This window comes from Ictalurus furcatus, chromosome 9 (assembly GCF_023375685.1).
Source record: "Ictalurus furcatus strain D&B chromosome 9, Billie_1.0, whole genome shotgun sequence".
NCBI classification, from domain to species: domain Eukaryota; kingdom Metazoa; phylum Chordata; class Actinopteri; order Siluriformes; family Ictaluridae; genus Ictalurus; species Ictalurus furcatus.
This window is the reverse complement of record NC_071263.1, coordinates 17,482,374-17,497,253: the sequence shown is the minus strand read 5'-3', so window position 1 is coordinate 17,497,253 and position 14,880 is coordinate 17,482,374. Positions and strand designations below refer to the sequence as shown.

General features: G+C 37.7%; 2 protein-coding genes across 2 annotated transcripts; one reads left to right on the top strand and one right to left on the bottom strand.

Moving 5' to 3' along the window:
- Positions 1–1,861: 1,861 nt before the first annotated feature.
- srp54 (signal recognition particle 54) lies at positions 1,862–8,460 on the bottom strand. The gene is made up of 17 exons (XM_053632226.1): positions 8,378–8,460; positions 7,639–7,772; positions 7,413–7,515; positions 7,140–7,231; positions 6,970–7,054; positions 5,568–5,672; positions 5,300–5,366; positions 5,141–5,198; positions 4,900–5,050; positions 4,633–4,781; positions 4,441–4,541; positions 4,257–4,343; positions 3,258–3,331; positions 3,056–3,164; positions 2,403–2,573; positions 2,202–2,297; positions 1,862–2,011 (listed from the first exon to the last, which is right to left on the bottom strand). The coding sequence occupies exons 3-17, from the start codon at positions 7,488–7,490 to the stop codon at positions 1,920–1,922; spliced, it is 1,515 nt and encodes a 504-aa protein (XP_053488201.1). The 5' UTR covers positions 7,491–7,515; positions 7,639–7,772; positions 8,378–8,460; the 3' UTR covers positions 1,862–1,919.
- A 528-nt stretch (positions 8,461–8,988) lies between these two features.
- Positions 8,989–14,664, top strand: zgc:109986 (uncharacterized protein LOC553566 homolog). The gene is made up of 8 exons (XM_053632227.1): positions 8,989–9,157; positions 9,407–9,528; positions 9,612–9,750; positions 9,841–9,962; positions 12,160–12,270; positions 12,348–12,454; positions 12,738–12,837; positions 13,173–14,664. The coding sequence occupies exons 1-8, from the start codon at positions 9,061–9,063 to the stop codon at positions 13,287–13,289; spliced, it is 915 nt and encodes a 304-aa protein (XP_053488202.1). The 5' UTR covers positions 8,989–9,060; the 3' UTR covers positions 13,290–14,664.
- The last annotated feature ends 216 nt before the right edge of the window (positions 14,665–14,880 follow it).

The following is a 14,880-nucleotide window of genomic DNA, read 5'->3' as shown; positions in this document are numbered from 1 at the left end:
CAAGATGTTAGAAACATCCCTTTGAGACTCTGATCCGTGTTGATATGATTACATTACATAATTCCTGCAGATTTTTCAGGTGCACATTCATGCTGTGAATCTCCCATTCTACCACATCCCAAATGTGTTCTGTTGTATTCAGATCCTTTGTCTGAGAAGGCCACTGAAGAACACTGAACTCATTGTCATGTTCATGAAACCAGTTTGAGATGACTTTTGCTTTGTGATATTGTGCATTATCATGCTGGAAGTAGCCATTATAATATGGGAAAATTGTTTCCATGAAGGGGTGCACACGATCTGCAACAATACTCAAATAGGCTGTGGCATTCAAGTGATGATTGGTATTAATGGGCCTAAAGTGTGGCAGAAAACATTCCCCACAACATTGTACCACCTCCACCAGCCTGAACTGTTCACACAAGGCAGGTTGGGTCCATGGATTCCTGTTGTTGGTGCCAAATTCTGACGCTACCATCTGTGTACCTCAGCAGAAATTGAGATTCATCAGACCAGGCTACATTTTTCCAGTCATCAGCTGTCCAGTTTTGGTGAGCCTGTACCCATTGCAGCCTCAGCTTTCTGTTCTTGTCTTAACAGAAGTGGAACCTGATGTAGTCTTCTGCTGTTGTAGCCCATCTGGCTCAAGGTTCGATGTGTTGTGCATTCTGAGATGCTTTTCTGCTAACCACAATTGTACAGAGTGGTTATATGAGTTACTGAACCAGTCTCCCTTGTCCATTGACCTCTCTCATCAACGAGGAGTTTGTCTGCAGACCTGCTGCTCACTGGATGCTTTTTCTTTAAACGCTAGATACTGTTGTGCATGAAAATCCCAGGAGATCAGCAATTATAGAAATACTTAAATCAGTCTGTTTCTCACCAAAAATCATATCACGGTCAAAATTACTGAAATCACATTCCCCCCTCCCCTGATGGTTGATGTGAACATTACCTGAAGCTTCTGAGCATTGCACTGCTGTCACACGATTAGCTAATTAGATAATTGCATGAATTGGTAGATGTACAGGTGTTTTTAAGTGCTCCATGAATGTATATTTTACATAACACTTCAAGGGTTCATTATAAATCCTTCTTACTGTAACAAAGTTCTACAACATTTTTCTAAATGTCCATTACAGAGGACAGCAACTCCTTAAACCAAACCAAGAGGCATAAACACAACAAAATAAACAACCATCAATTAAAATGTTGCTATATAAATTTATTATATTATGACAAAATATTGCCACACACTTATCTGACACTACAGTTCTTTAGTCTCACATACAAAGCCAAAGTTCTTCTAGGGCAATTCCAGGAAAAAAGGACTCAGACAATGAACCATGATTTCTTATTTTTTTCCCCCAACTGTAAACATCTTAATCACAAAAGGGGGAACAAAATCACAAAATCTGTTTTCCTTGAGATTCATACATAAAGGACAGCAGCAATTACTAGCAACATTTTAAAAAGGATGAACATGTCTGAATGTGTGTTGTGTGGTACACAAGTAGCCAGATCAGACTCCTTTAAACATTTCACCTTTCCTTGCAGTCTAAAAAAAAGACATAAGTAAATAATGTTAATTAGAATTTAGACCGCATTCATATAACTCAGCAAAACAAACAAACAAAAAAAAAGGTTTACGTATTACAGGATGTTGGCTTTAAATGTAGTATAATGTTTTAAAACTACGTAGTTGTCACTGATCAAACTTTAAAGTGAAACAGTCTGATTAGTGAATGCTTTCTCCAGAAAATCGCAGCTTTATAAATACTCAAGTCTCTGAATATTTTACATGGTTTAATAAATGACTATTATCTGAGGCAAAAAAAAAGAAAATCCTGCTCCACTTAGGTTTTATTTTTGTTAAAATCCATCAGGATGATTTCCATCTTTATTTAAGCCTTAAGCATTCACATATTGTTGAATCCCATCATTCCTTTCATGTTGCCAGCAGCCCCTTGCTGAAACTGCCTCATCATCGACTGTAGACCAGCCATGCCACCTGCATCAACACATATACATCAATCACCCAAAAGCCTTTTTACAAGTATGACAAATAACAAATTGGTGAAAAGATTATTTTACTCAAATGCTACAGCAGATTTTTCTGAGACAAATGTCCCCAGTCATGTGTAAAGCCAACCAAACCTTTATATATTGTTAGAAATGATAGATTAGTGAGTGGTGCATACCCATGTGGTGCAGCACTCTTGGATCCATCATCTTTGCCATCTGCTGGTTCAATTTGGCCATCTGAGATGGGTTAACATTCTTGGACATGTCTCCTCCTGTAAACCAAATGAGACATCATACATTTGCAAAATTTCCATAACTCTGTGAGCAAGCTGCTCCCAAAATCATGTGTGAACATAAAAACATCATATGAAACATACCTTTAAATAAACCTTTAATTCCACCCATTTTCTTGACCATTTGGGCGAACTTTGTGTACTGGGTAAGCAGTTCCTGCACGTCTCTGGTGGCTACACCTGCACCCCGCGCCACCCGCTGAACCCGGTTCGGCTGCTTACTGAACAACTTTGCACCGTCTTTGTTGTCCAGTTCTGCAAAGAGTAAACAATTATTTAATAACATCTTTTATACCACTGCACTGTTGAATTCTTAAATCAGGCTGATCAGAAGGTTGATCAACTTTCTATAACAGCAGGCTCTGACAATAGTGCTGGTTGTAATTCAAATCACAGGTTTATAATAATATGCTCGTTTGAACCCATTATGTTCTATAGTAAGAGCTCATTTACAGTGACTTGTATAGTGAACACACCATATAATCGAAACCTAATAATAAACAAATTAAAATACTTATTTGATAAATGAAACATCATTGATATGCTGATTTTTTATGTAAGGATGTGTTTATTTATCATTTCTAGAAGGAGCCTAAAGCGTTAAGCTGTAACTAATATTTCCACCACAGAATTAAAAAAAAAATTGTTTCCTATAACACCATGCTCCCAAGTGTTTTATTTCTTATGTTGGTATCTGGTTTTAGTTATTATATAAATTCCTCAGTCCATTAGATTACCTTGGTCATTCATACTGTCCATTATGGTCATGAGTTTCTTTAACCTGGCCATAGATTCCTGTTCATTGCCTTTACTCATGAAGTCTGTTCCAAAGCCTGGGATCATACCCTAAGTGTAACAATAAAACAGATATATTCAACTTCAGAGAAGTTAAACTGAGGTATTCATTACGTCAACATGAGCATGTTGTATTCACTGTACCATGATTTGCCCAAAAGGTCCCATTTTCATGATGTTCTGGAACTGTTCATACATGTCCCGGAGTGTGAACTGACCTATGAGAAGAGTGAACAGTAATCACAGATTAGCCCTGGAACAAGCAAACAGCAGCTGCTACATGGCATGTCTGATTTAATACAGGTGGATCTATTTACAATGTATTTATCTCTCTGAAAACATATACACTATATAGCCAAACGTTTGTGGACACCTGACCATCAACCCATATGTGTTTTTTGAACATCCCATTCCAGATTAAGTTCCCCCTTTGCTGTCATCATAACCTCCACTCAAGAGCATTAGAGAGGTCAGGCACTGACTGATGTTGGGTGAAGAGGCCTGGGGTGCAGTCAGTGTTCCAAGTCATCTCAAAGGTGTTCAGTGTGGTTGAGATCAGGGCTCTGTGCAGGCCACGTCAGTGCTTCCAGACCAGCCTTGGCAAAACATGTCTTCATAAACCTCACTTTGTGCACAGGGGAATAGTCATGCTGGAACATGTTTGGGCCCTTTAATTCTACTAAAGGGATTTTCACCTTTAATGCTACAGCATAAATAGTCATTCTACACAATTGTGTGCGTCCTATTTCATGACTGCAGTTTGGGGAAGAACCACATATGGATGTTATGAGCAGGTGTCCTCTTAATTTTGGCCATATTGTGTATATCAAAACGTATCTCTCTCCCTCTCGGGCTCATCCGATGAAGCTTTTCATTTCACTGCATTTTATATACTGTATATAATTCTAATAAAAACTGGCCTCCAGTCTAATGCTAAACCTGCACTACACTGACATTTGTTCACTAGAGCACCAGCCCAACACTACATTTCAGACCAATCTTCACAGCACTCCTACTAACTTCAGCCTGACTGTGACTGTATGCGGTATACATTTATGGATTTTTGTAAATGCCCTTATCCAGAGCGACCTACTATACTGAACTGTGGGTCTCAGGGTCATATAAAAAAACTGAACATCTTACCATGTTTAAGTTTGTCAATTAGCTCCTCATTATCATCAAGTTTGAGTTCATTCACTTTATCTATCAGTCCCTCGATGTCTCCCATTCCTGTAAAGCCAAGAGCCAAACAATTTAAAATAAAAAAACTTCTTTAAAAAGTAAAATGATATAAACATGTAGGATTATGAGGAACAAAAAAACATACCAAGCAGTTTGCTTATGAAGGGCTGAGTTTTAAAAGGCTCAAAATCATCAATGTGCTCGCCTGTCCCGATGAAAATGATAGGACTCTTTGTGGCAGCAACTCTGTTCAAATATATTTTATAGCCAATATTAGGTTTTGAGTAATACAATCATGAACATCTGTTTTCACCATAAAGAGTAGCTATGTACTTACGCACTGAGGGCGCCACCACCTTTAGCATGGCCATCCAGCTTAGTGACGATGACAGACGCCACATCTACCTTGTCTTTGAAGGCCTTAGCCTGAGCCTCACAAGCCTGACCAATGGATGCATCCATCACGTACACAATGTTGTCGGGTTGCTGTGGAAATCACAACAGCACAAAAGATACAACACTTTTTTTTTTGCAATCTGCTTTACCTGTTACTACCAACAATTCACAATGTGTTTTACACAAGCAGACTGCATCATACACTTACCACAGCATTTGAAACCTGTAGCATTTCTTCAAACAGCGAATCTTCTTGCTTATGACGACCGCTAGTGTCGACAATGATTATTTCAAAGTTTTCTGACTTGAATTTTTCGACTCCCTCAGCAGCTATTATGACTGGATCCATTTCTGTGTAACTGTTGATTGACAAAGGTTTAAATAACAAAACATTCATGTTCTTGTTTTGTATCATGTGCATTATAATAACCTCAATCAAAAAACATTACCTTCCATAAAATGGAATTCTGGCTTTTGTTGCATTTTGCTTCAGCTGATCAAAGGCACCTTATGGGGAGAAAAAAAAAGAAAAACACACGTTATATTAGTTTATATTCAATCCAGTCAATTTTGCTCTACAATCAAAGTGAAAAAGAAGAAAACCTCACCTGCTCTAAAAGTGTCAGCACAGATCAAGCATGTTTTCCATCCTTTTCTTTGGTAGTAATATGCCAACTACGGAAACAGTACGAAGAATCACGATTACAAGCAAGCCAGCCAGTACTCAAATAATATTTGTATGCTTTCTTGCTTAAAATTGTTATAAGAACAGCCATATCTTGAAGAAACTATTAGATTAGTATATAAAAAGCAAACATTGATGTAATTTTACCTAACCAGAACTATGTATTTAGAGATATTACAGTACTGGCTCACCTTAGTACATGTTGTGGTTTTTCCACTACCCTGAAGGCCAACAAACATGATGATGTTGTTCTTTCCTTTTGTAGGTGTCCATGATTTCACACCAGGGTCCACCAGCTACAGAAAAACATTAAATCATTAAACTGACCTTTTGAAACATTTATATTTCATTAAAAATCTCTAAAAAGTCTTCTGTCTAAAAAAGGTTTCATTTCAATACAATCAGGATTGTACTTAAAACTACTGTAGTGCAAAAGTCAATGCAATGCAAAATTGTCTTTTTACAGAGTAATCCAGACTTTTATTTCCAAAACCTTATCTTATTAGATAATCTATAATCTTATTAGTTCAAATCAAACCTGATTAGTCAGAAGGTGGTGATTTATTTTCTATAACAGTAGCCATGACAGTAGTGCTGAGCATAATTCAAATCACAGGTTTATATGAATGTGTTCATTCTAATACGGTATAATTTATTAAGAACTCTTTCACAGGGTATGGAGGACACGCCGCATAACCTACGACTAATAATAAATGAATAAAAAGTGTGTTATTTAACAAAGTAAAATGTATAATAATTGAAAAGGAGGTGATTCCATAAATGTTAAACAAGGAGCTTTGTAACACTTAGTAGGTTTTCTGCCACAGGCTTGTCTGTGAACATTGTGATTTCCAGTTTCTCAGCAACAAGCTGTTTTTCCTGTCTTATAAACTTCAAAAGATAGAGAAGAAGAGAGGCTGGTAAGGGAACAACTATTTATAGCTGATTAACCTGTCTTGTGGAAGAAGACAAGTTAAAACCACAAAGAGTTGCTTATTAACAAATTAAAATTTTTAATTGTTGCCAATTGGCTGTGGTATAAGAGGAGTAAAACACTTCAGGATGTGTGGTTATGATTAACTTTGTGGTGGTAATGGTGCTTTGCATTACACCACCCCGTTGTTGATTATTTTCCTATAACAGCACATCCCAAAGTGTTTTTATTATTAATTACATGATGCCACTGTACACTAAGATAGTCCCACCAGGATTTAGCAAGTCTGCAATAGCAAAATCAGCGCAAAATTAAGCAAACTCTACAATATTCAGAGGAGCTTACAATTTGTCTAAATGACCACAAATTTTCTGCGGATTTGGACCAAGACACGTCATGTGGTGTCATCACAAGGTGCATTCAGCTAAAGCCCTCTTCAACTCATGTGCGTCGAACACGAGTACAACTAAAAGGTCTCATTTACCAACAAACATAATTTCAACATCAACATTTCGTGCAATTGCAATTTCACCAACCGGTTTTCCGCAAAAAAAAACAAAAAAAACCCCACAAACTGCATCGCGAATTTTGGGGGAAAAAAAACAAACAAACGCAAAAATCAAGCATTTTGCCCATAACAATCACAAAAAAACTCAAACCTTGACAAGCTCCTTGAAAACAGCATGCTGGATCATTCGCCTCTTATTCAGCCCGGAGGCCATTTCCTCGAGGTCAATGGCTGCCCTGAGAACGGATAATAAATATCATTACATTTAGCTTCTTCACTGCTGGAAGCAGAGACTACGTGAATTAAAAGATCTGTACTTACTTGACATTTTCTCTGAGCTGCTTCACCAGTTTGATGTTCACATCAGCTTCTAGCAGGGCAGCACAGACCTCTTTTAGCATAGCATTTAAAACCTGCGGAAGAGCGAAAAATACAATGTTCTGAACAAGACACAAACAGCCTCTCTGGGAGGAAACGTTGAAGAAGAAGAGAGTCTGAGTTGTGACATAAACATACAGGATAGGGTAGCTGTTTTCTTCACGTATTAAGAAATGTTATGTGTGCAGAAACATGGCTGTGGTGTGTGTGTGTTACCTCTTCATTGATGATGGTGGCATTGCTGAGAGATCTCAGCGCCGATGTTATCTTCCTCCCCAAGTCCGCTAACACCATGTTTGCAGTTTAAATATGTAGCGGCCTACGACAAGAAGACACAGTGTATTAATCACATGCACTGGTTCAGTGCTTGTAACTACTGTAATATTAGAACTATGTTTATGTAGTAATGAGTAATAGAAGATAATGTTTTTCCCCCCCATACGTGTTAGGAGAACAGGAGCTCTGCAGTAAGGTGGGGGATCCCCCACAGCTTTTTAACCACTCCGTTTAATCTCTTTGAGGCGATACTGGCACCAGGGACCCGGGCAAGAAGATGAAGAAGTGCAGATTTCCAGTCTGTCCTCACACAAACCCAAACATACATTTAATCATGCCATTAGCTAATATCATTACAGTCTATTATGAGAGGAAACAGATACAACAATTGCTTAAAATGTGCAGAGCTAGCAAGACTGTAATCTGTAATAACTAAGATGAGTTTGTGGCTCTTCTGAAGCTGTAAGGAAACACTCAGTAACTAGAGGTGTTATTTTCTTGGTTTTGTTGTGTATATTACCCCTTCTGACCAGAACAGACAAAACACCAAAACAGGCGAGGTTGTTGTTGTTGTTGTTGTTTTTTGGCCAAACAAAAAGCCCCACACGAGTTATTATATACTATCACTATTAACTGACTATAAGCTGTGTTAAAAGCGGAAGATGTAGCTCAGATCCAAAGTTTTATTTAATACACAATCACTCCGCTAATCCACCTAACAACAACCCAACGCTAACCAGTTTGATATGGTGATTTTTTTTTTACCACTGGCTTGCTCGCGATGATCACCGAAATTACAAACTAATACAATCTCTTATAAATAAACTAACAAGTAAAACTATTGATGTGTTGTTAAACCGTGGAAATCACATTCGTGTAAATTATTTCGTCTTGATTCTTCTTACCTTCGATACAGCTGTTACACGGGAAAAGCAGACAAACGTCATCTCACAAAAAAAACTCCCATAAAACCTTTTTACTTCCGGGTTACTTACCGGATGTCGTCATTTCTGTGCTGATCTCAGATCGGGCTTTCGCCCATAGCATGAGGTCTAACGTGAGTATTTGTCGCATTAAAACTGATCCAGAATCAGTATAAAATAACAGTTTATACATTGATGGTTTAGTGTAGTACACAACTATTTACTTTGCATTTAACACTGTATTTCAGTTATATATTAATTTCTGGTAGTTCTTTGTCCCTCTCTTGTTCATTTATTTATTTAGAAAATGTCTCCATGTCAAAGCCATGGAAATCATGTTGGGAATAGTCAGCACGAGCCGCACACATTTTAAGGTAGCTCGAAACATAGGCAAGATTTATTACCAGTTTAATATTAACCAACTGCTTCTATATAATTACTAATCATATAACTTGTTATGGGATATTTTATGGCCGCTAAGTGCAGTCTACTGTAACGCACAGGCCAAAGTGTTAACAAGACTAAATTGCAACTCAAGAAGCACCTTAAAAATAAGAGCAACTGTGACTCCTCCCCATTTTGAAGAACCTTGTTGTACACGCGTTTCTCAAACTTCCTCTTAGGTTTGGATTCCAGCCACCTAGATCATAACATAGTGATTAAATATGAATTTCGGCGACGCTAAGAATAATATTCTACAAATACTGAGCAGAACAGACTGTCAGGATCTTGTTAAACTGATCAGTTGGATGAAGTATTCAGGTGATTCATTATGTTCCTGCTAAGATTGTATGAGTAAATTAAAGTGTGTTACTTGCATTACATGTAAAGTGTGTTTATCAGACGAATTAATGAGTGTTTTTAAGTTAACATTTGTTATTTATATCACCAGAGTTGGAAGAACCTTTGTGCTTTTTTGACATTCATCATCACTTATAAGTTGTATGTATTTGAGATGTTTGTAGCCAGTTACTGTATTTGTTTGATTATGTTCTTTATGTAATCTTTTAGATGATCTTGATAACTACTTGGTTGACAATCAGAGAGCTATACTCCAAAGTATTGCAGATGACCTGAGGAGTTGTCTTCCCTTGGAGGCTGTGTTTCCTTCAGAGACCATGGCCATTCAGAAGGTTTGCAAGTTCTTCTTGTATTTTGGGTTATCATTATTTTAGCCTCATACTTGGCACCTCCTAAAGTCCACTTTGCCTTGCAGACTCTGCAGAACCCCAAACCTACTGTCCACATGGATGCATTTTTGTATGATGAGGAAATGGTAGATTGTCTCTGTGAAGAGGGCAAGATGAGTCGCAACTTCTGTCTCACTTGTGGATCGCATAAAACAGCACCTATGGGTAATTTTAACCAGTTCTCAACTGGATGGGATTGAGGTTTTTTTTAGCCCATGCAAGTTGCTAAATGCTGTAGTTTACAATGTTCTGCAGAATTCATCTCACATTCCTTCTCGATCTCGGAGCTCCAGTTCCTGTTTCTTCAAGCTCTCCCAGACCTGGCAGGAAAGATGGTAGTGGATGTGGGATCCAGGCTTGGAGCAGTGCTCTATGGGGTAAGGTACTTTTGGAATGAATGGTCCTGAGTTTCATAATATTTGATTGAATCAATGAATAGAGGCAGTAGGCAGTAGTCACTCAGTGGTTAGCAATCACTATGAATTTAAATCCCAGAGACTGTGGGGTCTTTAATTAGTCCCTTAACCCTGAAACGCTCAGATATTTGTTTCTTTGTACTCAGTCTCAATATTAGTGTTGGGTCCGAGTCCACCTTTGTCGAGTTCGAGTCAAAACCAAGTCCTTAACCAATCGAGTCAGAGTCCAAAAGGGGCAGAGTTGGACTCAAGTTCTTGTCCTTAATGGCCGAGTCAGAGTCAAGTCCTGCTGAGTTCAGAAAGTAATTCAGTTGAAAACAGATTTGAAATGGCAATTGTAAACTCAACACTGAGCTGTTAAATTAATATTTTAACCTTCGCAAACCAATGGCAACATAAATGTAACAAAAAATACCACTATTACATCTTGTCATTGCCGTTTAATATTTTTATTTCATGTCATCAGCACCTCAACTAGTTTCCTATCAAAAAATGGTTTCAAAGAAAAAAGGGGTATAGAGGTATAAGTAGAACTTTTATTATATTACAAGAGTATGAAAATACGGATGATCCTGTTTTGTTATTGTATCACACTATATTGTGTCCTCCAGTTCGAGCTGACATTTCGATGATTTGATGCCTCTCCTCCACAGTTATATAGGCAGAGAGAGTACAGAGTAGAGTTACATTTAGCAGCAAGTCATAACAAGCTTCATGCTTTATTACTGCTTTTAATCTGTCTGTGAATGACAACAAACTCAGTTCTGACGCAGCTCTGTTGCATTTACATTTATTCATTTAGCAGACACTTTTATCCAAAGCGACTTACAAATGAGGAATCTTATTTCACAATAACGATACGTTTTCTCAGGTAGGACTATCCATAGTATTCAAGTAAGAAATACTATGGAAATTGAATAAAGCAATTTTTTTCTTTGTCTTTTGTTGATTGATTAACATTAATGACACAGACAGCAGCAGGTTTATTAGACTGCTGTCACTTTTAGATCTAATGTACAGATACTGTATTGACACACCTCCGATTTTCCCCAAACTGTTCATTCACTTAAGACATAACCCACTGTGTTTGCATGAATATTCGGCCAGACCTGCATTTTGACATGATGTGTGTGTATTTATTTGACCGTCCGAGCGTAATAAGCCGCTAAAGAGAACTCAATTCGGTACTCACACTATGAGGCAGCTTTCTGTGTGCGTGTTTCAAGTGTGTGCAGACAGCAAGCCCCCTGGTCAGGCAGGGAGATATTGATTAATTTCTTGTTGTCTTAATTTTATGTTGTTATGTATTTTTGTTTCATGTTACACGTGAAGCGGACTCAACTGTACTCTACAACTGAAAAATTTCTGAGTCTGTGTCAAGTTCAAGCACAAATTTTTCCCGAGTGCATGACAAATCCGAGTTCATTCATAATTGGACTCGAGTACCGCAACTCTACTCAATATCAGTCACTTTAGTGTCTGCCAAGTGAATAAAGGTAAATTTGTAAATCATGTATACAAGCAGATGACTGACTGAATATAATAATTACCTTATTCGTTATGATTTTTTTACTGTCTCTCAAAATATTTTAGAAATATTTCTTGTAAATCCTGTCCACTTGGCAGCCATCTTGGCAATGGATCTTGGCAAGTATTTTCAACCATACAAAGCTATGTACTTCAGTGAGATTTAGAAGAAGAAGCCTTTATTTGTCACACATGCATATGTCACATATACTTTCTTTGCATATCCCTACTTGTTATGAAGTTGGGCTCAGAGCACAAGGTCTGAAGATTTGAGCTCAGATTTGAAAAGGCTGTTAAAAATTAAGAAAAAAAAAGGTATTTTTATTTTTAGGTCACTGTGGATACTGCTCATGAGTGTTCCTTCATAAAAAAATTGAGCAAAGTGCCCTAGATCTGTGCATATGTAACTGTAAGAATCTGATAGGCCAGAATTTATTGCCAGATTCATTATCAATAAGGAAACTGGCTTTTTTTTCCTGAGGGGTGGGACTTGCATAATAGAGGTATTAAACAGCTTGCCCCATTTATATTTTATGCAATTGACTGTATATACATATTACATCTCTGGTTTTAGATAAATGATTTCTACTTGCTTTTCTGAGTTCTAAACTGATAAACGTTTCCTCAGTAGGGCTACCTCTACAGTGCAGCAGTGCAACTTGTTGGAGTAGAAATATGTGAAGAGTTTGTCAAGCTTCAGACAATGGCTGTGGAGAAGTATGGCTTCAGCGACAGAATTCAGGTACCAGATTAAAACCATAGTGTTGTCAGTGCTACAGGTGATCTGTCCTGATTATTATTTCTGTGTGCTATCCACAGGTGATTCATGCAGATATATGCTCTCAGGCAGTGTTGTTGCAAAATGCAGATGTGCTAATAATGAACAATGTGTTTGAGTACTTTATGGAGCCCAAAGACCAAGTAAGGTAAGTCACACTGGTATTCAAGCTCTGGGTAGGCCTGTTTATGATGCTGTAACAAATACTGTACATACAGTAAATAAATAAGACCATACAATTGCAAAGAACAGCATTTGTACGATAAGCTAGGCAGCATAATTGTCCAGCACAATGAGGTGCTGGTAGTAAACGCTAAACACAATGTACCTGGACAAAGGACCTGATTCTGTCCCTATTCAGAATGCACATATGTTCATCTCAGTAGTATTTTTGGGCTGTATAGATGACAAAATTTCTTTCTTTTCTGCAGAGCGTGGCAGTTTGTTAGCCAACATTTCCAAAAGAAAGGTGCATTGTTGGTGACCGTTCCAAGCATTCAAGAAGCTCTCATGTCACTGCAAGAAACAAATGTGAGCAACATGGCAAATTGCCATATTTATTCGCCACATTCTCCATAAACACTACTAGAAATTGTACTACAGTCCGGTAAATTTCAGCTGAAATATTTTTTGTAGTTATTGTAGTATGAATTGGCAGACCTACAGCCTAGCAAAATGTTTAAAGGATTTATGGACACTCTGGTTTTTGTTTGTAGTTTGAGTTACTTTTTATAACAATATGTAATTAACAGTGAATTATGAATGCACCAAAATTTTGATCGAAACACACAAATATAATGACTGAAGATGTACTGAATGAATACTATTAAAATGAAGGTGTATGACATTTTCCTTTTCTGTTTCAGGGAGCACCAGTAATTGGCCATTGGTTGCAAGAAGTACCTCTTGATTATAATACTTATCTCCAAAATGACACAGACCCAGATTCCCTCAAGCAAATACATCTCTACACAGTACTTTGACCTAAACACACAAAAGAACAACTGAATAAAACATCTTGTAGAAGTATATCTTTGGTAAATGGATTTTCACAAAGGACTATTCATAGTAGATTTTCATGTATTGAAATCAGTTTTAACAAGATTAATATATCTTATGAGTGTTGCACAGATAATGTTGACATGGTGGTGCAGGGATTAGCGTTGCTACCTCACAACACCATGATCCCAGGTTTGGTCCTGAGCTAGGGTTATAGTCTGTGTTGAGTTTCTGTGCATGTTCTCTTCATGTCTGGGCTTCCTTCAGGTTTAACGGTTTTCTCCCACCTCACAAAAATGCTACTAACTACTTGGCTACACTAAAATGCCCTCAGTGTGAAAGAATGACTTAAGGAATGAATGAATTAACAGATAATGGTGAAACAAACTTGTCTTTTCTAAACCAAGCAGATTTTGATAGGGAAAGTTTTTTACTTTGAGCATATTGTCACATTCATTCATTCAACATTCATTTGTTTGTCTTCAGTAACGACTTTATTCTGGGAATGAGGTGGGAAAACATCCTGGATGGGGTGCCAAGCTCCATGCACTTACACATTCACACCTAGGTGCAATCTATGTGCAATATGTGACCGATAAAGACTCATTATCATTATATAACATATTCAGTACTACCCACTGCACCACCATGCTGTCCATTAGGACTAGTTACTGTAGTCATTTTGTATCAAAACTTGGTACAATCCATGTTATGAATTTACCCACCATAGTACACACACTGTATAGCCAAATGTTTCTGGACATCTGGCCATCACACCCATATGTGCTTTTTGAACATCCTCTTCCATATGTAGTCCCCCTTTGCCATTGTAATAACCTCTACTCTACTGGGAAGACTTTCCACTAGATTATGGAGCGTGGCTGTGGGGATTTGTCCATTCAGCCACAAGAGCATTAGTGAGGTCAGGCACATTTGTCAGATGAGGAGGACTGGGGCACAGTCGGTGTTTCAGTTCCTCCCAAAGGTGTTCAGTAGGTTTGAGGTCAGGGCTCTGTGCAGGTCACACATGTTCTTCCAGTCCAACCTTAGCAAACCACATCTTCATCGACCTCACTTTGTGCAGAGGGGCATTGTCAGTTCAGGTTAGTTCCAGTGAAAGGAAATTGTAATGATACAGCATACAAAGACATTATTTACAATTGTGTGCGTCCAACTTTTTGGCAACCGTTTAGGGAAGAACCACATATGGGTGTGATGGTCAGGTGTCCACATACTTTTGGCCATATAGTGTATTAATCAATGTTCCTTTTTTCCCTGAATTCTTATTTTTCCAATCTTGCTAATAATTCAGTAAATGTCAATAAAAATGTGGATCACTGACATGATCCTTGACAAAAACCTTGCTTGTTTCATGACATTTAAGACTGTGCCAAACAAATGAAAATATAAAATTTACTAATGAACACCAAAGAAACACTAAAATCCAGCTATCATGTTATCCTTCGTTGTATGCAATCAGAAGACATGATATCTCTTTCCTTCAAAACAAATGTTAATTACAACACTGTGGAAGCTGTCCAAATACACAAAGGATGAAGCACTAATCCTGACATC